At 41.5% G+C, this 27,450-nt stretch overlaps 1 protein-coding gene across 10 annotated transcripts in view; it reads left to right on the top strand.

Annotated features, from left to right (window-relative positions):
• Positions 1–5,046: 5,046 nt before the first annotated feature.
• ODF2 (outer dense fiber of sperm tails 2) overlaps positions 5,047–27,450 on the top strand; it is a 41,534-nt gene continuing 19,130 nt past the window's right edge. The window contains exons 1-13 of one of the 10 annotated variants that reach the window (XM_043985986.1): positions 5,047–5,210; positions 7,438–7,528; positions 8,429–8,545; positions 8,829–8,954; positions 10,691–10,861; positions 11,801–11,961; positions 12,522–12,651; positions 13,685–13,816; positions 15,414–15,485; positions 16,158–16,229; positions 16,658–16,774; positions 18,560–18,745; positions 19,984–20,093. In XM_043985986.1, coding sequence (XP_043841921.1) covers positions 5,047–5,210; positions 7,438–7,528; positions 8,429–8,545; positions 8,829–8,954; positions 10,691–10,861; positions 11,801–11,961; positions 12,522–12,651; positions 13,685–13,816; positions 15,414–15,485; positions 16,158–16,229; positions 16,658–16,774; positions 18,560–18,745; positions 19,984–20,093 — 1,649 coding nt within the window. Of the gene's footprint in view, positions 5,211–5,329; positions 5,622–7,434; positions 7,529–8,390; positions 8,719–8,828; positions 8,955–10,690; positions 10,862–11,800; positions 11,962–12,521; positions 12,652–13,684; positions 13,817–15,413; positions 15,486–16,157; positions 16,230–16,657; positions 16,775–18,559; positions 18,746–19,983; positions 20,094–27,450 lie in introns of those variants that run through there. The other 9 variants (XM_043985984.1, XM_043985983.1, XM_043985976.1 and 6 more) reach the window with 9 other exon arrangements.

Genomic DNA, 27,450 nt, shown 5'->3' with positions numbered 1-27,450 from the left:
TTAAATGATTTCCCCCTGGTCACAGTGTCAGAGACAGGATTTGAAACATGCCTTCCTTATTCAATCTAGCCACTACACCATGCTTGTTCCAAGGACTACAAAGCAATACTATATTCTCCAAGTCATTCTAAAAGCAAATAATTTTTGGATTCTCCTTTATTGGGACGTATTTGAGTCACTGCTTCTTTTGACCTTCCCTACCCTTGCCTCAGTTAAGTATAGCTAATCATGAGTGGGCTATAAGCTATGGGTATGACTATAAATATTCAACAAATACTTGTAAGCACTTATGCATATATGCCAGGCACTAATCCAAGATGCTAGTGAGCCAAAAAAAAATCTTTACCACCCTCTCAAAAAAAAAAAAAGCCAACCAGGAATTTCTGTATTTAATGACTAATATTGACTTTGAAAAATGGATGTTAAACTGAATTTTTAGTATTTTAACAAAAACAAACGCCAAAAGTTACATATGTAAGGGAAGTGCCCGTCTAAATACTTCCCTTAGGTGGCACAGTGGATAGAGCACCAGCCCTAGATTCAGGAAGAGTTGAGTTCAAGTCCAGACTCAGACACTTGAAACTTACTAGCTGTGTGACCCTGGGCAATTCACTTAACCCTCATTGCCCTGCCAAAAAAAAAAAAGGCCTACTTTAAAACAAAACAAAATACTTCCCTTGGCTGAATAATACACTTATAATAACTCATCTCCAAGATGCTGCCATTGTCTGAAATAACTTCAGAATGACCTTTGGGGCCTATATTATGTTCTTTTGATTGCCTCAAGAGAGGGAAGATCTTTTTCCTCTGAGAGTGGATTTGATTTGGGTAAACTGCCATCAATCATTCCCAGAAAAGTCTGGTGAGAAAGTTGGATGATCAGATTGGTCTGTATCATTGGTGTCAAAAATAGAAGTGTGATTCTAAAGTCAGGAGACTGCCTTTCTTGCACGTCTCTGAGGTCCATTTCTTAAGAATATTTTTTAAATGGCAGCCTCATGGGCATAAATGTAAGATCTCTTTGTAGATCATCTTAGAGAAGGACAATAGTATTTTGGATGTATAATGTCATTTTAAAAATAACTTTTCTTATTGTATTGTCATGGAGCTAGGTGGTGCAGTGGATAGAGTGCTGAGCCTGGAGTCAGGAAGACATCTTCCTGAATTCAATTCTGACCTCAGACACTTAACTAGCTGTGTGATCCGGGACAAGTCACTTAACCCTGTTGGCTTCAGTTTCTTCATCTGTCAAATGAGCTGGAGAAGGAAATGGCAAACCATTCCAGTATCTTTGCCGAGAAAACCCCAAATGGGGCAATGAAGAGTTGGACGTGACTGAAAAACAACTGACAAAATTGTATTGTGACTTCAAATTAATTAAACTAGGGATATCCTCATCCCTCCCATCTCATTCAACAAACTTAGCAACATATTTAGTACTGGGGTAGATATAAAAAGGCATAAACACATGTTTCTCATGGAATTTACAATCTAGTAGACTACCTGTATACAGTGCATGCAAATAATTACAATAGAAAATAGAATTAAATAAGTTCATAAAAGAGGTACTAATACCAGCTCAAATTTATATAATGCTTTAAGGTTTACAAAAGGATCTCCTTAGGACAAACCTGAATAGCAAGTAACATGAGCTAAATTATATATGCCCATTTCACAAATGGCTAAATGGAGGCTCAAAATTGGTTAAATTACTTGCCTAGGGTCACTTAGCTACTTCCCAGGGGTTGTTGTGAGGAAAATATTTTGTAGATTTTAAATACAAATATGAGTTGTTTTTATTATCAGTAGTAGCCATGCTATATTAGGACTAAAACCCAGATCATCTGATCCTTGAGTCCAGGGCTCTTTCCTTTATATCCCTCTGCATCTTAGAAATAAAAATGAAGTTCCATTTATGCAAGGTATGAGAAAAGCTGGCTCTTTTCCAACTGGAAAATCAGGGGAAGCTTCAGGGAGGCCTCAGAATTTGAACTGGGTATGAAAAGATAGGTAAGATTACAGCAGGTGGATGGAAATGGTGAGGAATTCTAGGGAAAATAGTGAGGTGGTGTGGAAATGTGTAATTTCTATAGATATGGCAAGTAATAGTTTGATTACAATACAGAATATGAGGTAGAGATTAGCTACAAAATTTAGGCTGCAAAATTAGGGTGGCAGAAAGCTTCAAATGCCAGGCTTGTTGCTTTGGTGCTTAATAAATGGTTGTGCAGGGACGGCTAGGTAGTGCAGTGGATAAAGCACCAGCCCTGGATTTAGGAGGATCTGAGTTCAAATTCGACCTCAGACACTTGACACTCACTAGCTGTGTGACCCTGGGCAAGTCACTTAACCCCAATTGCCCCGCAAAACAAAACAAAACAAAACAAAAACAATAAATGGTTGTGCATTGATTCTGTCAAACAATAGGAAGTCATTAAAGAATGTTGTGCTGAGTAAAATGATCAAATCTATGTATAAGGATGATTTTTCTGGAAGTGGTATTGAAGGAAAGGTTAGAAAGAGAAAGAGACTGAAGGAAAAGATACTTGCTTAGGAAGCTATCACTCTAGCCCAGGTGAGTGGTGGTAATGAATACCTGAATGACAGTGTTGACTATGGGAATAGAAAGAAGGGGACACAATGTGAGATATGTTTCAAAGGCAATCTAGACCAAAACTTCTTAAACTGTGAGTCAAGGCCCCATATGGAGTTGTGTAGCTGAATGGGGGGCGGGGTCGTGAAAAATTTGGCAGTAAACGTTTGATTTGTATCCATATTTGTATCCATATATAACCAGCTCGCATGAAAATTTCTCTGATGAAAAGGGCTTGTGAGTGGAATAGGTTTAAGAAGCCCTGGTCTAGACAGGCATCAGTTGGTAACTTTACTAAATGTCAGGGATAAGGGAGAAGGAAGCAGCAAAGATAACACAAAGGTTTTGCATCTGGATGACTGGTGTAGGGATCAGTTTTTAATTGGGGAGTGTTAGCTAGGCAGCTCGCTGCAATATTGGGGCAAGGAAGGAGACCGGCAGCCTCCCTCAAAACAGAGCAGGATTTATTTAACAGGAACGAACTTAGCCAAAATATGGGGTCATAAAAACCTCAAATAACAATTAATTCTTTACACTGGGTAGAAATGGTGGTGCCATTGACCAAAAAAGGAAAGTCAAAAGGAGAACAAGTTTGGGGAGGAAGATTCTGGACATGTTGAGTTTACGATGTAAACAGGACAAAAAAAAAAAAGATGTAAACAGGAAAGTCGAGATTTCCACTGGGTTGTTGAAGACTTGAGTGATTGGAACTCAGGAGAAAAGGAAAGACGGGACAAAAGAGTATGGAATGGGTGATTGAGGTGCTTGGACATGGTAGTTAAAACTGAAAAAAAAAAAAAAAACCATGGGATTCCAAGGAGAGACACTGCTGAAAAGGAAAGTAATCTGACAGGGTCCTGAAGAACAACCACAAAAATTGAATGGGTTGGGAAGAGCAAACAGGGATGGAGATGAAGAGCGAACACCATTAGAAATGCGGGAGAATCAGAAGAGAGTGGTGTTTCAGTTTTGTACTTGTAAGTCTGAGTATCTGAGGAGACATCTCAGGGAAGATGTCTGCCAGGGCAGTTAGAGATACAGCTTTGGACCTCAGAAAAGAGTAAGAAGCTGGAAATACAAGTTCATGATCCATTTACATAGAGATTAAAATGGTAGGAATAAATTAGGCTGTTCAAAGAAGAGCATCTATTAGGAGAAGATCAAGACTAGAAACAAGAAATACGTACAGTAAGTAGTCAAGCAGAGATAAAGGAGCTGGAGCTGGAGTCTCAAAAGGACCATAAGACAGTATCCACTAGAAGGGTGTGGTCAACAGTGTCATAAGCAGCAGAGGTCAAGGAGTTTCAGGACTGAAAAAAAAGGTTAATTGGATCCAGGGATTGGGAAGGCTTCCCACTCATGACCTTGGAGGGAGCTGTTTCAATAGATTGACAGGAATGGAAACTCCATGGTATGGTGCTGTTATTTGGAACTCATTGGCACATTCCCCCCCACTGAATGGTGGTCACCAAATTAGGTCTCACTGGGTTCTCCTTCATGAAACACCTAGGGCATTTACTGTGACAAGGAGTTAATTCATAATAGAGTTCTGGAATTAGAAGTGACCTTGGAGTTTTCATGGAGGGTTTGTGGATAGAGGAAAGAACTTGGTGTGGAAAGTGGAAGACCTGGATTCAAATCCTAACTGCCACATGTGGCCTTAGCCAAGTTCCTCAACCCCTTTGTCTTGGTTTTTCCTTCTGTGAGATGAAGTTGGATTAGTTGATCTCTAATGTCCCTTCCATGATGCTAAATGATCCTAAAATGAGGGAGAAAAATATTTGGTAACTTTAAGGGGAAGAGATGAGGCTGGGAGTGCAGACCTAACCCCGTACGTTCTGATGCAGTTTATGTCCTCTTGTTTCAAATCTGAACAATTCACCTGAACCAGATTCTAAACATCAGTCCGTGGCTCAGCTGAGAATCTGTCCTGCTACATACCCCCCCCCCATTTCCCCTTCCCTTTCCTTCTTCCTCCCCTTATTTTCCTGAGTCTTCCATTTATTTCCTTCCCTTCCCTCCCTCTTCCCACTTCTCTTCTTTCTCCTCAAATTTCGACTTCTCCTACTTCCTTTTTTATCCTCCTCTCTTTTCCCCTCACCCACCTCTTCTCTCCATTTCCCTTTTCTCTCCTTTCTAAACCTCTTTACTCTACTTCTCCTATTTATTTCCTTCTCCCCTTTCCTTTTCTCACTTCTTCTCTCCTTTTCCCTTGTTTCTCCACTTCCCCTTCCCATTCCTCCTCTTCTCCCATTCCTCCTTCTTCTCCCATTCCTCCTTCTTCTCCCACCTCCTCCTCCTCCCTCCCATTTCCTCCCCCTTCGTTTCCACGGCGACAGCCCCCGCTCCGTGCAGGAAGTGGGCGGGGGAGGGGGCGGGGTGTCTCTGTGACGCTAGGGGCTGTGGTTAAATGGCGAAGCTAAAGGGGCTCCCGGTGGGGTTTGAACTGGCCAATGGGCGAGCTGCCGACCGGGTGTCGGAAAAGGAGGCGGAAGAAGGGAGGAGTCGTTGGGGGAGGCGCACTGCATCCGCCCCGGCGTCTCCATGGCACTACCCTGGCCTCCGATTTCAACGACTTCATAAGGAGGCGTTTCTGGGCACAGCCGTGCCGTTCCTGGTGAGAGGGGAGGGCTGGGGGGGGGACCCCAGCCCCCGCCGGCCCCCGAAGTCTCCCCTACGCCGCGTTCGAAGGTCTGCCTCGGGCCAGCCCCGCCCTGTGGCTTCCCACTCTCTCTGGGGACGTCACACTTCAGAACCCCCGCGGAGGGGGAGGAGGGGGTTATTAACCTGGGGGCTTACCCCCCCCATCCGGGCATTTACTCCATCCGATGATCTCTCCAAGAACAGTCCCGGATGGCGCCGGCTGTGCCTACTCATGCTTTCTGGATCTCCTGACCCGCCAGGCGATCGGGGATGCCCGCTCCCTGAGATCCCGGTCACCGCGGGCACGGCGGGGGCGAGCCCCCGGCCGATCCTTCTCCCGTTTTTCCCTAGGCCTCCGGCGGTCCCTGAGCCGGGCCTCTCCAGGGTGAGGGCCGTGGGGATGGGGCGGCCCCTGACTGGCGGCCCCTGTAAATGAGTGGAGGCGGTTTCGTCCCCCACGCTCCAGGGACCCCCTCTTCCCCTTCCTCCCTATGGCCCCCGGTGGTTTTTTCTGTTTCTGCCTCCCTGGGCCACCTCTCCCCTCTTGCAGTTGTGACATTAACCCTTGGTAGGGGAATGCCCACACCGAGGTTTGGGGAAGAGCATTCATGCCCTCCCTGCCCCATCCTGCTTGGGCATTCCCACTTACTTGGTGAATCTTTTTCCAAAGGGTAAAGTGGGTCCTTTAGGCTGCTGCCACCAAGCCCGGACAGAGGGACCCTCTGATTAGCTCCCCTTGACATCCCTTCTCCTTGCCATCCCAGGCTTGTCTAATTCTGCTTAGCTTTAGTCATCTCACCCCTGTCAAATGGGGCTGAAAGGCCTGGCAGTGTTTTATGGTATCCAGCCCCGGTTTTAAAATTATGAGCAATATGTTAAGATTTAATGAAGACCAATGTGATATTCACTCATCTTGGAGAGAAGTTGTCAAGGGAACTACAGACTGGACTTTCAGTTTCCTCTTCTTGGCTTTCTCATTTTTGTTTTGTGAAAATTTTGACCACATTATTTAAAAATACACAAATCCAAATCTAAACCACCTTGCCAGACTTAATACTTAGTAGCTATGATAGATTAGCCCAGGAATTTGGGCCTCTGTATTCTTTCTATGATGGGATGACCCAGGGGATAACAGAGTAAATGATGAGGCAAAGGTACTTGGAAGGGAAAACTGAAAGAGGAAGGTCCTCTGATTTGCTTTTATTCAACAAATACTCGTGGAACAGAAATGTTATTTGTGGGGGGAAACTAAGTATGCTAATACTGGTTGGAATATTCTTCAATTGTATATCCTGCAGAGTTGATACTAGATAGATAGTTAATAAAAATTTGTTGATTAATCAACAGTTCAATCCATGACTAGGGCCTAATACAATGCCTTGCACATAGTGCTTAATGAATGTTTGTTAAATTGAATTTGTCAGGAACATGTTAGATTTGATTATATCTAAAAGCAGTAATGGCCTCTCCCAGAGATGGGCAAAATGATCTTTTCAAGTCCCTTTCTATCCCATTATTTTTTCATGTAAAAAATTAAATTGTAAAACCCTTGTTGCTTTGTTCAAATTTATGTTTTTATAATCTTGTGACAAAAGAGTTCTGGCATTTGGCGAGTTTTTGCACAGTATAAACATGGTTGGCTAAAAAAAAAAAGCATCTTTTTGCTTTAAGTACTTAAGAGGGCATAAAGTAGAAATTCTTGACTAAGATTATTTCTCCATACTCCCAAGATCTTCTCCCAAGCCCCCAAATCTAATGACTCAGATTACAGACTAAATGACATTCAGTTTTACAAGCATGGTGGTCTGTTTTTTATCACGAAGAACAAGACTTAGACTAGATTGCTTTCAGCTATATTAATCTTTCATATACTGCTTTACTTGTGCTGCATTCCTTCCTGGTTACACTGATCAGTGTTGCTTTTATTTGAGGTGGGATTACAATTGTACTGTGCAGAGTAAGGTCATGTTAAAATTAATGAAGTGCCAGTTTAACAAGCCAGAAATGCTGATGATGGCCCCTTCAAATTAGCATCATATTTATTTCTTATGTAATGTGTGTTTTGTTGCTTGTATAAAATATAGTTAATAAAATTAGTTTCCCAAATTGAGAAATTATAGTCACTCAATCAATGTCATGTGAGTAATGTGGGAGAACAAAATGGAAGACATTCATAATTTAATTCTTGTGCCCATAAGCAGGTTTCCACCTTGCGGGAAAAGCGGTATAACGACTGTCACACAGAAAAAGGTCTTACGAACACCTTGTGGAGCTCCCAGCGTAACAGTTACGGTATGTGAGGGGACGTGGGGCAAGGGCTTCAACTTTTTGGCAGCTTTTGCATTAGTGGAGCTTGCAAGCCTTTGCTAGTTGCTGAAGCATGCTTTAAAGTCCTATTTATGTGTCTGTTTTAGCTTGGCCTTGCTTTCCATATGGTGATTTTGTTTGGTGCCAAGAATGATACTTAAACTGTGCTTAAAAGCTAATTCCAGATTGTTTTGGTCAGCCTTGCAAATATATTATCGAAAAATCAAACTCAACAATATTTTTATTCATCTGCAAAATTCATGCAGATCTCATCCTTAACTAGTGCCAAAAACCTGATTCACTTAAAAACAGAAGATGAACGGTTTTAGGAATTATAGTGCTAGTATTATAGGACATGCTTTGCATTTCTAAAAGTCTGTATTTTCCTGCTGGCTTACTTCTTTTGGACCTTGGCCAAAACTTTTAGGCCTAGGACCTCTAAGCCACTGCTAATCAGCATGGATATTTTAAGTTATGTAGAATTCGAATCAAACCTCCTATTTTGACATGCTACATTACAGAGTTTTTTAGCTCATAGGTAAAGTGGAAAGTGAAATTTAAAGATCCTGGGGCCTGGACACTGCTGTAGCCAGAGGAAAACGGTGATTTTTGCAGATACCTCTCTACTGAGCCAGACTTTACTTTGCCTACAATGGGATTCATCTGAAGTCAGCTTAGTTACCTACTACAATGGGAACTCAAATCTTGGTTCATGCTACTTGAGTGTGGTCGACACAGATGCATGTGCATGTAGGTAGCAGCTGCGCTATGGGCCCAGTGGCTGAGCTTTCAGTGCCCTCCCAAAGCAGCGAGCTCTCTTTTTCATGCCCAGTTTACTTATCCACAGATCAACCTTTTATTGTGTTGCCCTCCCCTGCCCGCCAGAAGAGAATGATGAAGAACCGCTCTTCAACTCCCCCCTTACATGTTCACGTGGATGAGAACACTCCTGTCCACGTCCACATAAAAAAGATCCCGAAACCAACACCAGCCAAGAGCCAGGTAGGAGCATGCCAGTTGGGGCGTGGTGAATGAAGGCTGCGGACCAGGGCCAACACCGGGGCCTAGACGTCACCCAGGTTCTCTTGCTTTGTTTTGACTCAATCTTTACTTCAAATGGTCAGGAAAAGAAAGTTATCTTCATCTAGAAGTCAGCAGCAGCATCTTCACGGAAGGTTGTTTCTCAGCAAAGCACCATGATAATGTTTGGTGGGGTTGCTATCTGTATTATCACCATAATCATATCAATCACATATATTTGTGTGTATGTGTTCACTTTTAACAGAAATCGCATAAACGTGGCATGAGAGGGGACACGGTGAATGTCCGGAGGAGTGTTCGAGTGAAAACTAAAGTCCCTTGGATGCCTCCTGGCAAAGCATCCGTTCGGCACGTAGGCTGCAAATGGGAGGTATTAGCATTCCATTTTCCTATAGTCTTAGTTGTGCTCCTAAACTAATGCCATTCAAATAAACTTGGTTTGAATTTACTTGAAAAACTGTGTTCAGGTGATCCCAGCAATCTCTTCTTTGTAGTGGATTTAAACAGGAATCAAATAATTTATTTTCCCTTGAGAAATTCTTTATAGCTATTCTGGTTTATAAAGTATTATAAATGAGATTGATGACTTTATTTAAGCAAATGAGAACTTAAAGACACTTATTCCAAAGATACTTCAATTCTCAGACTGTATTTTCTGAGTTCTTCTTTGGCAGTGACCTTCAGAAGCATGTTATAAACAAGACTAGAAAAATTCAACTCATGATTTTATAGCCACAACTGGTTTTTGATACAAAAGGCTGTAGTACCATATTTGATTTATTCAACAGTTTAATTCCAAATGATTCTTGACTGTTTCCAAAAAAATTAAATATACTCTTACAGTATAAAAATTGCTCCCATTGAGGGCATTGAAGAGAGTAGGCCATCTGCTCTGAAAGCAGTTTTCAAAGAGGAATTTCCCAAATTTTTTGAGTAATGCTAGAGCCTCACTGAAATAAATTCTTTCTCTCTCTCTCTTTTTTTTTTTTTTGGTGAGGCAAATAGGGTTACATGAGTGACTTGCCCAGGGTCACATAGCTAGTAAGTGTCAAGTGTCTGAGGCTGGATTTGAAGCCAGACTCCAGGGCTGGTGCTCTGTCCTCTGTGCCACCTAGCTACCCCAATAAATTCCTTCTCAATGTGACTACATCAAAGGAGATAGAACTCATTTAGATGTATATGCTCTTCTCTGATTTGTAAAAGGGCAGTCTCTTTACTTTGTAATTACATGTGCTATATTTTAATTGCCCTGCTGTAGGAGTCTACTTTCTCCCTAGTAGCAGGGTTGTTGATTCGAGAGAGGGGAGAGAGAGAGAGAGAGAGAGAGAGAGAGAGAGAGAGAGAGAGAGAGAGAGAGAAAATAATTCTGGGGAGTAAAATGGAATAGTGAATTGATCAATATATCTAAAATACTGTGCCCCAAATTTAGTGACCTTTACAAGACATGCAAACATTAAAATTACTCTCCTTTTTTGTGTATGTTCAGGATCACATCAAGCATGTCAGATTTGTTGCTTTTTAGTCCCTTACACATATAGTATAATGAGTGCCAACTGACTGGGCAGTCAGGAGACTTGGATATGAGTCCCCATTCTGCCAGCTAACTAGCTGTGTAACCTTGGGCAAGTAATTTAACCTCTCTGAGTCTCAGTTTCCTCATATGTAAAATAAAGTTGTACTAGTTGATCTCTAAGGTCTCTTAAATTTCTCAGGTTCTGTGTGCTTGTTTAGTGTTGTTTTTTTTGCTTTTGACTACCTGGTCCAATCCTTTATACTTTATTTGTCTTTAAAGGATTTATCTCACAGTGTGTGTCTATGTCCCTGTGAGACTTGGGCCAGATTTGTTCTCTTCATTTTACAGATCAGGAAACAGAGAACCAAAGAGGGGGAAGGGATTGGTTCTAGGTGCTTTCTGAATTGTTTGGAGATGTGGGGGTAGAGGTGCAAATAGAATCCAGGAGTCCTGGCTCACAGTATGTATTCTGTAGTTGGTTGATTACCCTGTACCCCACCCCCTTCTCCAATGTGCTATGCAGCATTTTGACTTAAGGCTTGTAAAGTCTTGCCTGATGGTAATGTTATCTTTATTGATCACCTTTGTGTCAGAGTCCAACTCATTGTCTAGAGATATCTCCACCATCTTCAGAAAAACTGGTTTCAGTGATGCGATTAAGTGACCTCTCTACGGAGGATGAAGATTCTGGTCACTGCAAGACAAACCGTTATGACAAGAAGATGGACAGTTTAATAAATTCAGTTGGTTGTCTTAAATCGGAGGTATGCCTGTGATGATCTAGGAGGGGTAGTAAGGGGAACTGACAGCCAGGCCGAGGAAGTGTGAAGTAGGAAGTAAACTTGGGGTGGTTTCTGTAGCCTTATTCCCCTTGGTACCCACAAGACATTTGGTCCAAGGAATAGAATTCATATTGTCATCTGTCCTAGTAGAAATTAGGGTAGTCCAGTGTTGATGCTGATTTGGAACGGTCAGACTGTCCCTGGGGGTAAGGGAGAGTGTTTTCTGCCATAAGCATATGGCTAGGGAAGCCCCATTCCTAAAAATAGATACCCTTTCCCCCTCTACCCCTCAATTATTAGCAGACCTTTCTCTCTTGTATGGCAAACTGGGGCGATTGCCAGTGGTTCTGTATCTTTTTGTGGGGGTGGTTGGGTTCCTGTGCTGTTGTGGCAACCAGGTTACTAGACCATCAGGGAAGCATTGGGAGAAAAGAGTGTCTTCATCAGCTGATGCTAAAAAAAATACTCCTGAATGCACCGATGTACATATAAGAATGTAACTCCCTCAGTCTCCCCACCCCCACCCTACCCCACCCCACCCCCAGTTGGCTGCCTGGCAACAGTCCCCCTCCCCGTCTCCATACACACCCCTCAGGTTGCATGTTGCCCTTTTGTGACATCTCCTCCCCTCCACCTCTTCTTGAAGGCTGCCCTTGTTGTTCATTTTAATCAGATTTTACCTGTGTAAAAATGTTAAGGGGGGCACTCCACACAATATGATTTGATTTGCCTTGGGCTCTGTAACCCCCCTAGAGACAGCCCTACTCCTTGGCTACAGAAAGTCCTTGCTAATCTCTCCTCATCCCTGCCTTCTTTATCAACCCCCCTATGCTCACCTACCTCTGAGCAGAGGGGTCCCACGGATGAAAAATCTTTTTGCTTCTTTGGCCATTCTGACTATACTTGTGATCCCTTCTTTAGGTAAAGATGCAGAAAGGGGAGCGCCAGATGGCGAAACGGTTCCTAGAGGAGCGGAAGGAAGAGCTGGAGGAGGTAGCCCACGAGCTAGCAGAGACTGAACATGAGAACACTATGCTTCGACAAAATATTGAGCGTATCAAGGAGGAAAAGGATTTTACAGTGTAAAGCAGTTTCTTTCCCATTCTTATCCTATCCTAATACTCCCCACTATCTCGAGGTATATGTAGGGTTTCAATTTTTGTTATCAGAAATGCCTTACCTAGAGATGTTGCTTATGATAGCACATTTTCCACTGGGTGGCCTTTCAATTTTGTACCTTTTTCAAAGGTTAAACCCATTCAGAATATGTACCTTGTGTACCTACCCTTTCTCCCTTTTTCCATATCTCCTCACCCCAGTAGAAGTAGAACTGATGGAAAGAAGAAATAAGTCATAAAAAAAGTCAAGAAGGATGACATTATATTTCCCTTCCTGCCTCTTCCTCACCCTCCCAATTTACCCTTTCCCTACTTACCCCCAACCTTAGCCAGAGAAGCCATAATGGCCTTCTGGGACCTCAGTTTTTCCCATCTCCTAGAGGTAGTCTAATGACCCCTGACTTTGGAGGTTAGAAAGCACCATGGTAATTGGGGAAGCCCATAGAGCTTTGTAGAGAAAGAGAAGGCCCTTTGTGTTGGAGGTAAGCTTGATGGGTGATGACTCAACCAAATTGTATTTACAGGCTACAAAAAAGGCATTTACAACAGGAAAAAGAATGTCTCATGTCTAAGCTCGTGGAAGCAGAGATGGATGGAGCAGCCGCTGCCAAGCAAGTAATGGCATTGAAGGATACAATCGGGAAACTAAAATCGGTAAGTGGTAGAGGAGTGACTAGTACTTTCTTCACGGTTCTAAAGGTGAATTTGATGGTTTGATATCAGTTGGTACCTTACCATTACTGTCAACTAGCTAAAGAACCCCAGGGCTCTAGGTTTTGCCATTCCTTCCTATGGGCAAGTGCACTAACTTGTTTCTTCCTAGCCCTTCTCCTTTGGAAGAATTGGTTCATCACTGGTGAGTCCAGAGAAAACTAATAACACATCACCAGAGGTCACAGGATATCAAGCCATGTTGTAGATGTCCAAGATATGAAAGACCACAAATGGTTATACTTTTTCCTCTGTCCATTCAAATCCTGGTTATATTTCAAGGCCCAGATCAAGTTCCATCTCCTTTGTGAGCCCTCCTTGAGTACTCCAGCCTACAGTCATCTTGTTTTAATTCCTATGTAATCCTTATTGTCTGTACCACTTATTTAACCATTATCATATGTTGTCTTACTTTGTTCATTAGCTTTTGATTAATTGTAACTGTATCTTATATTCCCCAGTTAAACTGTAGACTTCTTAAAAGTAGGGGAACTGGAGCACCTAGGTGGCGCAGTGGATAGAGCACCGGCCCTGGATTCAGGAGGACCTGAATTCAAATCTGGTCTCAGACACTTAACACTTACTAGCTGTGTGACCCTGGGCAAGTCACTTAACCACAATTGCCTCACACACACACACAAAAAGTCATTAAATCTAAAGGTAGGGGAATCCCTATTATTTATTTATTTTTATTTAATTTCATTTACTTTATTTATTTATTTTTGCGGGCCAATGAGGGTTGAATGACATGCCCAGGATCGCATAGCTAGTAAGTGTCAAGTGTCTGAGTATGGATTTGAACTCAAATCCTCCTGAATCCGGGGCCGGTGCTTTATCCACTGTGCCACCTAGCTGCCCCAGGAATCCCAATTTTTTTTATTTCTTTGTATCACCTATAGCACTGAGCACTGTGCCAGGCATCTATGTAGTGGGCATTCAGTAACAAATTTCTATTGGCTACTTAATTGATTTCTAGGAGAAGCACATGACTTGCACTGACATCAATACACTGACCCGGCAGAAGGAACTTCTCCTCCAGAAGTTGAGTACTTTTGAAGAGACCAATCGTACTCTCAGAGATTTGTTGAAGGAGCAACATTCTAAAGAGGTAACCCTAGGCCTTCCTCACTGAGCCACTGTCTTTGTCACTTTGCTATTGTTTTTGTGGAAAGCCTAGCCCCCTATCTACAACTTGCTTCTAACATTAGATTCTTCTTCTTCTTTCTGCTTCCATAACTTCTATTATACTAAGATTTTAAAATAGGAAATTATAGAATCTCAGGATTTAAAGAGACTGTAGGTATTCTCTAATCTAACCTCCTGCCTTTGCAGGAATCTCCTCTAAAAGATCTCAGATAAAGAGTCTTTCAGTCTTTACTTCCAGTAAGGGGGAACTCAATGCACTTTGAGGCCCCCCTTGTTCCATTGTTGGATAACTATACTTGGGGTTTTTTGTTTGTTTGCTTTTTTTTTTTTAAAAGAATCAAAGCCAATATCTAATAGAGGCTGACTGCAATATATTCAAGTGTGTTTTAGTGGAAAGAGAACTTGAACTATAAGCTTAGATGATCAGAGTCCCTCCTGCCATCTCTGTCAGTAACCTTGGCCAAGACTTTTTGTTCTCTAGACCTTAATTGCTTTTTGTTCATTAATTTGCTGCTTTAACTTAAATTAATTTGCTACTCTTTGTAAAAATAAGAGGATTAGACTAGATCCAGGGTCCATACTCAATTAATATTCTGTGTTTCTATGGTAATTCTCTTTTCTGACAGCGAATGGGGAGTGGGGTGAGGCTCACTGAGATGAGTAATTAAATCACTTAATTGTTTTAAACATATTCCTAGGGAAGAGAGTTAAGTGATAAATAAATTGTTGTTCCCCACCACCACCTTTCAGCCATACTAAAGTTTTATTTGATAACCTTTTTGTTTCTTTATATCAAAATAATTTCCTAATATTATTCCCTCTCTATCCTCCAAGAAATCTTTATTATAACAAAGAAAAACAGTTAAGCAAAACGAACTGATACAGTGACTGTGTTCTACCATATCTGTAGCATTCCGCTCCCATATCTATCTCTCTCATGAGAGGAAGGAAGTGTGTTGGACCATCTCTCCTGCAGGGCCAAAATTGGTCATGGCATTTAATTTTAGTTTAGCTTCTTTGGAGGATTTTTCTTTACATTATTATAGTCACTGTATGCATTGTTCTTGTAGATTGCTTTCTTTATCCTGTAATAGTTCATGTAAGTTTCCCCATATTTTTCTAAATTCATTATATATCTTCTAGTGTTGTAAGCTAAGTAAGTTCTTGATTGGTTGGTTAATGCATATCAAAGGGAATCATTGTTTTCTCCTACATTTTTTACCTCAAATCAAAGAGAATAGAAAAGGGAAGAAAAATATCTAGATTTTTGGCTCCCTGACTCTTGACCTTGCTCTTTGAACTGATGTCATCCTCTGACTTTACTTGACAAAGAGAGGAAGCCATTGTATTGAATTATGTTTATCAGGAGCATTAGAAACTTGAGTAAACAACTACCCTTCCCTTTCCTTCTCTGGCAGAAAGGAATACTTGGGGACATGAAAATAATAATGAGGCCTTTCAAGATCAGTATCACTCCGGGAATAGGGGCTGTGGGGTGGGCAGGTGGGTGGGGGGAGGTTGGTTTTATGATATCCTTGATAGTTTGATTGTCTCTGAAGGATTCAGAAAAGCTGATGGAGCAACAAGGAAACCTATTAAAACGACTAGCCGAAGCTGACTCGGAAAAAGCGGTAATGTGAAGCCACCTTTTTGATCTCATTCAAATGGTAAAAGGGTTTTCTTGGGGAGTTCAGGGCATGCAGAAAGAGTCTTGGGTGGCCTCAGTGTTAGAAGATATAGATTTGGGGAAGCTAGGTGGCACAGTGCATAGAGCACTGGCCCTGGAGTCAGGAGGACCTGAGTTCAAATCAGGCCTCAGACACTTAACACTTACTTGTGACCCTGGGCAAGTCACTTAACCCCAATTGCCTCACTTAAAAAAAAAAAAAAAAGAAGATACAGATTTTCTTAGCCTTTCTGAGCCATTGTTTGTTTTGCAAAACTTAAAAGGACAATGTTAGAAGGGTTAATTTTCACATAATGTTGCCATGGGTCTGATATCTGGGGAACTCAAAAGTACAATGGCTCTTTCCTAGATACAGCCACATTTTATTTTGAATATTTGCTCTAGATCCTCCAGAAGGCACGTGCCTCATTAATTTCAACACTATGGGTTGTGGTTTGGATTGTGTGGCTGTGTCAGCCTAACTGCCAGGCCCCAATGACCAAGTTATGAGTCCCAAGCCTCGCACAAGGGGGTGCTCTCCTTTCTGGCCAGCAGAAGTGCAGAGGTTATAGCCTGCCCTGGAATTTGCATGCCCACTCCTTCCCCAGGGGAAGCTGAGATGTATGTTGTCTTCCAGCGCCTGCTGCTATTGCTACAAGACAAAGACAAGGAAGTAGAAGAGCTGCTACAAGAAATTCAGTGTGAGAAGGTAGTTTCTTTCCATATTCCCTGTTTATTTTTTTCCTATTGTGTAGAGAGTTTTAAATAGGAAATTGTTCTGACATGGTTATCCTAGATCCTCAATTGTTATTTGTCCCTCCCTGCTGTCTTCTCTAGACTCCCAGCCCCTCCATTTTGTTTTACCAGTGAACATTCTTAATATTTTTTCCCATATTTAAAATTTTTCTTCAAGGTTTCTTTTAGCTCTGTCTTTGGAAATAAACCACATCTAAAATACAGGGAGAGTGCATCAGATACCCACTCTTATACCTAGTAGTTAATGTGTTTTGGCAGCTTCATAAAATTTGAGTAGGCCTCTGGGCAGGACCCAGTCATGCAGCTTATGGTTATCACAGGTGTGAGAGACCTATGTGTCCAGCAAGGGAAAGGAACTCTTCTGACTTGATCCCTCTGCAGGCTCAAGCTAAGACAGCATCTGAACTCTCCAAGACCATGGAATCCATGCGGGGTCATTTGCAGACACAACTGCGGTCTAAAGAAGCAGAGAATAGTCGTCTTGTAATCCAGATCAAGGTACTAGCTCTTCAGAGATCTGGGTCCATGGAATTAGTTCCATTCTTCATGATAGCATGTCTAAGCTTCTCTAGTAGGGACAGATAAGGAGAACAACCCCAGGATATACAGTTAGCAGACATGGGTATAGCCCTAGATTGCACTGTGGTATGTGATTATATGTTGTCTCTTTTTACGTACCTGGGGAGTAGTGTGTCTATAAGGTACAGTACAAAGCATGCTTGCTCTAGTGTCAAAGAACCTGTGTTCAAATCTTAATTCATCTACAACTCCTGTGACCTTAGGCAGATCACTCATCTTCCCTGGGCCTCAATTTCCTCATCTGCAAAATAAGTGCGTTTTTCTTGTTGACCTTTGATGTCCCTGCTTGTTCTAAAGTAATTTGACCTTTTTTTGTTGTTTTGTTTTGTTTCTTGTTTGTTTTTTGTGGGGCAATGAGAGTTAAGTGACTTGCCCAGGATCACAGCTAGTAAGTGTCAAGTATCTAAGGCTGGATTTGAACTCAGGTCCTCCTGAATCCAGGGGCGGTACTTTATCCATTGTGCCACTTAGCTGCCCCTATTCACGTACTTTTTTTTTTTTTTTTTTTTTTTTTTGCGGGGCAATGGGGGTTAAGTGACTTGCCCAGGGTCACACAGCCAGTAAGTGTTAGGTGTCTGAGGCCGGATTTGAACTCAGGTACTCCTGAATCCAGGGCCGGTGCTTTAACCACTGCGCCATCTAGCTGCCCCTATTCACGTACTTTTGACTTACGTCCTTTCTGCTTCTAAAATAGTTTTGAGCTTAAAAGGTTAAAATAGTTTTAAAAAACAAACGTACGGGGCGGCTAGGTGGCGGAGTGGATAGAGCACCGGCCCTGGATTCAGGAGGACCTGAGTTCAAATCCGGCCTCAGACATTTAACACTTACTAGCTGTGTGACCCTAAGCAAGTCACTTAACCCCAATTGCCTCACCAAAAAAAATTTAAAAATTAAAAAATAAACATACTATGTAGTTTCAAATAAACTTATTTCATTAATTCAAGGATCTATGGTTTCTTTAGTGTGTACACCCTCTACCGTTGCAGTTTGTCGCCCTTCTGCCACTAATGTGGTCTTTGAAAGTCGTTGTAGCAGAAAAAATTAATCACTTTGCTAACTTGGCAGTGGGCCTTTCTAAAGTTAGCTATGCTAGTCCTGGTACACCATAAGTACAGGCTGGCACTGGGCCCATACTGAAAGCCTTCCCAGCTTGGCATGGTCTACTTGTAGAGTTTGAGAATCCAGTTCCTTCCACATCATGGTAAGGAATTAGAGTAGAACTTTAGTGGATGGAGGAACCAAATTAAAATGAAAACAAAGCAGTATCCCAGTAAAGGAAGCAGACAGTAGTTGGTGTTAGGGTCCTAAGATAAATTCTTTGCAGCATTTGAGTATTGAATGTAGCCCTGAGCTTCCTTATAGGAAAGGCTGAATGTGGAACATGCTGGGTTATATCATTCTTATCTGATAAAAGGAAGCAGGTAAGTTTTCCCTGACAGGGAATTTTGAGAGGAGTTGATCACACCTCAAGGACCACTGGATAATACAATAAATGACGAAGATTCATGATAGCAACCTCCCTTCTGATTAGCCCTCTTCCCTCTCCACCATCTAGTGGTCACAGAGCATTTCATAGCATTCTGGGGAACTGAAAGAAATGTAAAGTATAAAACCCCTTTGGGAAGAGTGATAAGCAGTTGTTCCTACAACAAGAACATTGAGCCTTAGCGCTCACCGAACCTCATTCTTCACTCCTGTCCCCAGAATTTGGAGCGCAGTGGTTCACAGCATAAGGCTGAAATGGAGGCCATCATGGAGCAGCTGAAGGACCTCAAGCAGAAGGGAGACCGGGACAAAGAAGCCTTGAAGAAAGCTATCCGAGCACAGCAGGAAAGGGCAGAGCGGAGTGAAGAGTATGCTGAACAACTGCACGTCCAGCTTGCAGACAAGGTAACTGAGCCAGGGGAGGGCTGACTGAAGATAACTCACATCCATACCAGGGGCACCTTCTCACAGTGCTTTGAGAGAGGTAATAGTGCCAGTTTTACAGATGAGGAAACTCTGACTCAGAGGCTAAGCAATGTATCCCTAATGTCACCCAGCAGCCAGTCAGACTCCGAGGTAGCAGGCCAACACTGGCCTCTTTACTTAGAGACAGTGCTTTAGCCATTGTCCTGCCCAGCCTCAAATCCAGTTCTGACCCTGGGGAGGACAGCTTGCTCCCTGTTGGCCTCCAAAGGAGGGCAGTCTGTTGTGTTAGGTTGATAGATCCAGTCACACTGGGCTTAGGGTGGATAAAGGTTCCCTTCCAAGAAGGTAATTAGGGATGGTTCATAAAACAGGATAACTGTAGGGTAGTCAAAGTACAATAGTCGACACTGAGAAGGTGCCTTGGGAAGATTAAAAAGGATACCTGAGGCTTCTGAAATAGTGTTGTCCAACAGAAGGAGCCACAGGCTATTGATTTATCCACCTTAGGTTCTTATCCCAACGTGGTTACTGTCTGTAATGACCCTAAGACTTTGAAAGAAGGGGCTTTTAAGGGAGCCAAAACTTCAGCAGATTACTAGATGCCGGGCAGTTAGGTGGCACAGTGGATAGAGCACCGGCCCTGGATTCAGGAGGACCTGAGTTCAAATCTGGCCTCAGACACTTAGCACTTACTAGCTGTGTGACCCTGGGCAAATCACTTAACCCCAATTGCCTCACTTTTTAAAAAAAGGAAAAAAAAGATTACTAGATGCCTTTGCATCTCAGCATTCCCATTTGTAATCTGTTCAACTCTCCCTGCCCCTTTCCAAGATGGTAATGATAAAAGTGGTTATCAACTTTTGAGCTTTTTGTAAGAAAGCTGCATAAATTCCTGTGGTTCAGGATGCTGTGTAAGAAAGGCTTTATAAGCTTAATTAGTAGTGTGGTTACTTGCAATTTGGGAGCAATATTTTCTCTGCTTTTAGGTAGTTTCAGGTTTTAGGGTCTGACATCATCATCTACTTTTTTTTTTTTTTGGTTTTTCAAAATGATGGATTATAGATATTGGGCCTGGCCTCATAGTTTTACTCTGCTAGATTGAAAAACTGAAGGCCCTGCATGAGAGATCACTTTTGCCCTCTGACCTTTGTGCCAAGGCCAGGCTCTCTTATGCTTTGGGCTGATGAGTCTGTTTTGTCCTTTCCTGGTGTCCCCAGGATCTGTATGTTGCTGAAGCCCTCTCTACCCTGGAATCCTGGAGGAGCCGCTACAACCAGGTGGTGAAAGACAAGGGAGACCTAGAGCTGGAGATCATTGTGTTAAATGAGTAAGGTCTTGGGATTGGGCAGAGGCCTTGGTGGGGGGGCTGAGCATGGGAAAGTTTTTAGGCATGGTTCAACCTTAAACAAATCCTCTATTTTCACTGCTATGTATAGGTAGATGACAGTAAAGAAATCATGCGTGGTGGGCTGGGGGAGGGGAATTTTGTGTGGCCTGGTATGGATTTTAAGATCGATTAGTTTGACTGGATTCCTTAGAATGGCTCTCTTTTATTCAGATTCCATTTAGTATCCTGCTACACTGATTCCTACAAGGCTCAGCTGAGAAACTGGGCTTTTTGGTATTCCTTGTTACTTGGTCCTAACATTATATTACCTAGCAAAGTAGGTGGCAATATAAATAATAGAAACAGCCCATTTGGGCCTGAAGAACTGAGGCATGGGCTAGTAAAATAGCAAGATGGAACATATCGTGCACAGTAGAAAAAGAGAAGTCACTGTCCCATGGTTTTTCTGCAGCTGCCACTTAATTAAAATGTTCTTTAATGGGCCTTTACCTGTGATGGGAGCATGTGACAGCACCTCTAGGTTCTGTCCATGCAGGGTTCTCAGATTTCTAATTTTTTTTTTTTTGGATGAGGCACTTGAGGTTAAGTGACTTGCCCAGGGTCACACGGCTAGTAAGTGTAAAGTGTCTGAGTCCGGATTTAAACTCAGTTCCTCCTGAATCCAGGGCTGGTGCTCCATCCATTGTGCCACCTACCTGCCCCTCAGATTTCTAATTCTGGATGGACATTAGCACAAGATTATGCCTGTAGCCAGTCAGTTCTCTGACTTTTGGGGCAAAATGTTGATGCAGAGGGATGTGGAAAGATGAACTTGGCTTTTAGCTGGCATGTGCAGTAACTGAGGGTATGTGGGCTAGTTTAGTCATATGGCACACACAGTGTGTGTGTATTGTTTTGCTTATATTGAGGGCAATGTGTAATTCTTAAGTTCATATATTTAACTTTTTCTTTGTATTTCCAGTGCCTTGCATGGTTTCTGACACATGGTAGGCTCTTAATAAATGCTTTATTGATTTATTAAAAATAAACATATTTAAAACATTAAGAGCAAGTCATAATGTAACCTCTCCCTGTGCTTATGCTCATCTGATCCCAAATATAGTTTCATGATTTCATATGGATTTCACTCTAATTGCAGTATGGGTCTTTCTATTTTTTAATTGTTATGGCAGTTGTAGTAGTCTCTTGTATCACAGTTATGTCAGTCTGCTCAGTCATTCTTTAGCCATCAAGCATTAACATTAATTCCAGTTTGTTTCTATTCTAACCATCATAACCATTCATTCAGGAAGTATTTATTAAGAACCTGATTAGGAGCAGCTGGGTGGCGCAATGGATGGAGCACCAGCCCTGGATTCAGAAGGACCTGAGTTCAAATCCAGCCTCAAACACTTAACACTTAGTAGCTGTGTGACCCTGGGCAAGTCACTTAACTGCAATTGCCTCACCAAAAAAAAAAAAAAAAAAAAAAGAACCTAATTAGACAAGGCAGTGGGTATTAAGCACTGGAAATACAAAGGCGAAACTGAAACCGTCCTGGCACTTAAGAAGTTCATGTGCTGTGAGAGGAAATAAACTGCTTAGGAAATGAACTATAAGAATAATTTCCTGGGGGTTGGAAGAACTAGCAGTTGAAGTGGGGAAGGTGTGGGAGGATTAGCATACACTCTCTTTAGGAAGTAACAGCTGAGCTGAATATTTGAAGGGAGCTAGTAATTCCCAGAAGAAGCAAGGTGAGGGAATACATTTCATCCATGAATGGGGACAACCTGTACAAAGGCTTAGAGATGGACAATGGAATGTTGTGTTCAGGAGATACCAAACAGACCAGCCTGGATCATAGAGTTTGTGAAGGAAAGAAATTGTAATGTGTAATAAACCTATAGAGGTAGGCTGGAGGAGCCAGGCCTGGAGGAGAAGGGTCTTAGAAACTAAATAAAAATATGTGTTATTCTAGAGGCAAGAGGGAACTTTTTAGTGGAGAGACTCTTTAAGAAGTTATTGTGGGGCAGCTAGGTGGCACAGTGAATAGAGCACCGGTCCTGGAGTCAGGAGTACCTGAGTTCAAGTCCGGCCTCAGACACTTAACACTTACTAGCTGTGTGACCCTGGGCAAGTCACTTAACCCCAAATTGCCTCACTAAAAAAAAAAAAAAGAGGTTATTGTAATATTGCTTAAACAAGAGGAAAATAAAGGCGTGAATCAAAGCTGTTTTAATGAAGAAGGGATGAATTTGAGAGATAGAATCAACAAAATTTAACAAATGAGAGGGAAAGGAAAGAGTTGAGGTTGACTCCAAGGTTGCAAACCTGGGTGACTAGAAGAATGAAAGTCCTTTGGCCAAAATCATAAAAATATGGGAGAAGGGGACATTAGGGGAGAAAAATAATGAGTTCTGTTTTGGACATGTTAAATTACAGGTGCCTATAAGACAACTAGTTGGAGATGCCCAGTGGGCAGTTGGTGATGAGGGACTGGAATTCAGGAGAGACTGAGGCTGGATAATACAGATCTAGGAATCATCTGTGTGGAAGTGATAGCTGAATCCAAGGGAACTGATGACATCACTAAGAAAACATGTACAGACAGAAGAGATGAGGACCTAGTAAATTAGCTATGGCAAGGCAGATACATATACATGGTGGTCTGCCTTCTGGTCAAAGTCCTAAGACTTGCCTGGTTATAAAGGTGGGGGAGTGTGGGATGGGGGCAGAACTGGGTGGCACTACTGTTTAGATTTATTCACCCTCTAGTGACCAAGTCAGGTCTGTCCCAGGGTGGTTCTAGTATTGAGTAAATTATCTCCCCTTAGATGGGGAAAGACTAAAGGTCTGGTGAGTGTTTGCTTCTTGACTGATATCTATTAACAACTTTATACAAATAGATTTTTTTCTTTTTAAATATTTCTTTTTTACATATTTGGTATATAGTCTTAGCAGTGAAATTACAAGGTCAAAGGGTATGACCAATTTCATAGCTCTTATGACATTTTGCCACATTGCTTTTGAGAAAGATTGCACCAATTTGCACTGCCACCACCAATGCAATAACAGCTAAAAGAGAAATTGAAAATATAGGTCCTGTTTATAAATAGTAGCAAAGGGGGGCAGCTAGGTGGTGCAGTAGATAAGGCACCGGCCCTGGATTCGGGAGGACCTGAGTTCAAATCCAGCCTCAAACACTTGACACTTACTAGCTGTGTGACCCTGGGCAAGTCACTTAACCCTCATTGTCCCGCAAAAATAAATAAATAGTAGCCAAAAAAAAAAGTATTTGGGTGTTAATCTACTGCGGAATATAAATGACCTTTCCAAAGAGAATGATGACTTTAGTGGCAGAAAGAAAGGGAAGACTTGAAGAAATGAAGGTATATCTTTGTACAGGGCCAAGAAGATTAAAAATCCTATATGTGATAGTAATCATATAGACGTTGACTACATTGGATATGTCCTTGTGACATGGAGGTAACCAGGATATTCTCAAAACCTATGCAAGTAAAGTTTAAACTTCAGCTAGACTCTTACTAACAATACTAAGCTGAACTGGAAAAGCTTTCGGTATTGTCTCAGCAGGGATTGTGTCTGCTGTCCAAGGAGCCAAGTGTAGAGAGGCTTATCACCAGAAAGTTGACTATTGTGTGACCAGTTTTGGGCATGAGGGGGTCCTATGACAATCCATGAAATATAAAATGTAAAATACACCCCACCCCCTCCTGTGCTGCATGGCTCCCTGTCCCTTCTGCAGTTATTTTGATGGAGTACTAGATAAGGAAGTAAAACATGTTAAAAATGTGTTTTTAGACCTTCTGCAAACATTAATCCTTACTACTCTAAATGGACTCTGTGACCATTGGACAAAAGATAAGCATACAGGAACTAAATCACAACTCTACTGACATTATCACTGTAGACAAAACTAGAAAACAGAGAAATTGCCACTAAACATCCTTCAATGGCTCTCTTGTCAGAGAGGTGTTGAATGAATAAAAGAGCTGAAAAGTATGAATCACAGAATTTGAGAATTGGAAAGCTCCTCAGCAGCCATCTAGTTCAGCCCATAACTGAAAAGGGTCCCCATTATAACAATCCTGACAAGTGAGCCAGTCATTTTAGCCTCCACTTTAAGACTTCCAATGACAAGTAACCCATCATTTCTCACGGAAGCTCAATTTTTGGACAGCTCTCATTGCAAGGAATTTTTTCCCTAACATCAAACCTAAATTTGCCTCTGCACAACTTCCCTGCTATTCCTGGTTCTGTCCTCTACCGTCAAACAGAACAAGTCTTCTATGTGACAGCTGTGCTGGCACTTGATGACAGTTCTTGTGTCCCTCTAGGCTAGACATCCTCACTTCCTTCACTAAACTTCCTTTAGCAGGAATGCAAAGCCCTTCAACTCTCCGGATTGCCCTCTTTTGGACACACTCTAGTTTATGATCCTAAGCACTGTGGCCTCCCAGAATGGAGAGAAATGAACCTGAAGGCATGTGGGAGTCATTCTGAACTAAGCTTTAAGTATCAGAGAACATTTGTATTTTTTTGTTTTTTGCGGGGCAGTGGGAGTTAAGTGACTTGCCCAGGGTCACACAGCTAGTAAGTGTCAAGTGTCTGAGGCCGGATTTGAACTCAGGTACTCCTGAATCCAGGATCAGTGTTTTATCCACTGCGCCACCTAGCTGCCCCCCAGAGAACATTTGTAAATGACACTTCGTGGTGTGATAGCAAATAGATATGAAATGAAAAAATGTCTGAGAATTTCTTGGGATACTTCTTTCTTCTTCTTCTTTTTTTTTTGGTGGGGCAATGAGGGTTACCCAGAGTCACATAGCTAGTAAATGTCAAGTGTCTGAGGTCAGATTTGAACTCAGATCCTCCTGAATCCAGGGCCAGTGCTTTAATCACTGAGCCACCTGGCTGCACCTGAGAATTTCTTTAGCATATTATTCTCATCAACATAGTAGAATTATCACATTTAGACACCACACTACCATAGCTGTTAGGGCTTAAAACTGCAATATGACTGTTGGGACACCTATATAATGAAATATGACAGTGACATTTAAGATAACATCTGGGGGAGTGACTCTCTGAGAACTGACCAAATATATACAGAAAAACACACAGTGTACTATTGTTGTTCCATCATTTCAGTTGTGTTTCATGACCCCATTTGGGGTTTTCTAGCAGAGACACTGAAGGGGTTTGCCATTTCCTTCTCCAGTTCATTTTCCAGATGAGGAAACTGAGGTAAACAGGGTTAAGTGACTTGCCCAGAGTCACACAGCTAGTAAGAGTCTGAGGCTGGATTTAAACTCAGGTCTCCCTGACTCCAGGCCTGGTGCTCTATCCACTGCACCAGTTAGCTGATAATATATAGTTTTTTAAGTGTTCAAGGATCAGTTTTCAAAATATCACAAAGAAAGGAAGATTCCAAAAGAATGGAAAAAATTGATAGTATGATTACCCCCAAAATGTTGAGGAGACATCCACACGTGCCAATCCAAATTCACACTTTTTTTTTCCTCTATAAAATCTTCATGAGAGTGATCTATGCATGCATACATTGATAGAGGCAATGGGTAGACCATTTTGCAGACTTTTCTCTAGAGTAGATTGTCTTCACACAAACTTGACTGGAAAGTATAGAGAATATACTATTCCACTGCTTATTTTTATAAAAATGAAGGAATATGAAATGTTTTGGTCATAAAATGTAAAGGTACCCCTCTAATGAAATTTCTCACATATGTAATATCAAAATTATATCATTTAATGACAGATGTGACCACAGAGATAACCTTGTTCAATGATTTGCTGAGTATCAACACATTCAGCAAGGCATCAAACAAGGAAACAAGCTCACCAAAGCTATTCACCTGTTTCAGGGAGGATATCCTATACAAATTTCAAATAATAATATTCCCTCTTGACAGGGAAATTCTATAAATAACTGGTTTTCTGATGATGTACCAGTTACATTAAACACTGGGATACTATGGGGTCTTCTCAATGAGAGCTATAATTCTTTAGGAGATTGGGAGAAAAATGTATTGTCCAGAGCTCAAAATGAATTTGAATAGATAACTGAGTTAGCCACCAGGACTTATGTCTTGAGCAGGTACTAGAGAGGGTCAATAAGCTAGGCCCATATTGAAATAGGAAGAAAAAAATAGGCTAAAATGCATTTGGGAAATTGAACCATACTTTTATTTTTAATGTTTTATTATTGTTCTTTTTTAAAAATTCAGTTTTATTTTTTATTCTAGATTCTTTTCCTTTCTCTTCCCCTTTCCCACCCATTGATAAGGCAAGAAAATAAAAACCCTTATAAATATGTATAGACATGCAAAACAAATTTCTCTCTTATCCATGGCCATTTCCTCCTCCCCCAAAAAGGAAGAAAAAGAATGAAATTGAAGAAAATATGCTTCTGTCTACACTCATAGTCCATCACTTCTCTATCTGCAGATGAATAGCATGTTTCATCTTGAATCTTTGGAATTGTGTTTTGTCTTTTGGTGGTTGACCAGAGTTAGAGGTGTTTCAAAGTTGATTATCTATGCAATATTGTTGTTACTGTTTACATTTTTACCCCATATTTCTACTCCCTTCACTCAAGTCTTCCTAAGTTTCTCCTGAAACCATCTCCTTCATTATTTCTTTCTTTTTTTTTTTTTAGTGAGGCAATTGGGGTTAAGTGACTTGCCCAGGGTCACACAGCTAGTAAGTGTGTGTTAAGTGTCTGAGGCCGGATTCGAACTCAGGTACTCCTGACTCCATGGCCGGTGCTCTATCCACTCCGCCACCTAGCTGCCCCCATTATTTCTTATAGCATAATAATTTCCCATTGTATTCACATACCATAACTTTTTCAGCCATTTTCCAATTGATGGGCATCCCTCAGTTCTAATTCTATGCTACAACAAAAACCTACCAAACAAAAACACACATATATATATATACACACACATACACACACACACACACACACACACACACACACACACACACACACACATATGGGTTATTTTCCTCTTTCTTTGATCTCTTTGGGATGTAGACCCCAGTAGTGGTATTACTGAATCAAAGAATATGTATAGTTTATTAGGTTTGGGGGCATTATTCCAAATTGCTTTTCTTTTCAATCTTAGAATTTTATTTTTTTCTCTAGTTACATGTAAAGACAGCTTTTAGCATTCGTTTTTTGTTGTTGTTGTTTTGGTTTTGGTTTTTAGTTGGGTTTTTTTTGCAGGGCAGTGTTAAGGGTTAAAAATCTAGCTAAACTGTCTAAAATATCTAATGAGTGGTCGCCAATAAATTATAAACTTTAGCAAGA

This window comes from Dromiciops gliroides, chromosome 2 (assembly GCF_019393635.1).
Source record: "Dromiciops gliroides isolate mDroGli1 chromosome 2, mDroGli1.pri, whole genome shotgun sequence".
Classification (NCBI taxonomy): Eukaryota; Metazoa; Chordata; class Mammalia; order Microbiotheria; family Microbiotheriidae; genus Dromiciops; species Dromiciops gliroides.
The sequence above is the reverse complement of the archived record's forward strand: the minus strand, read 5'-3'. Positions and strand labels throughout refer to the sequence as shown.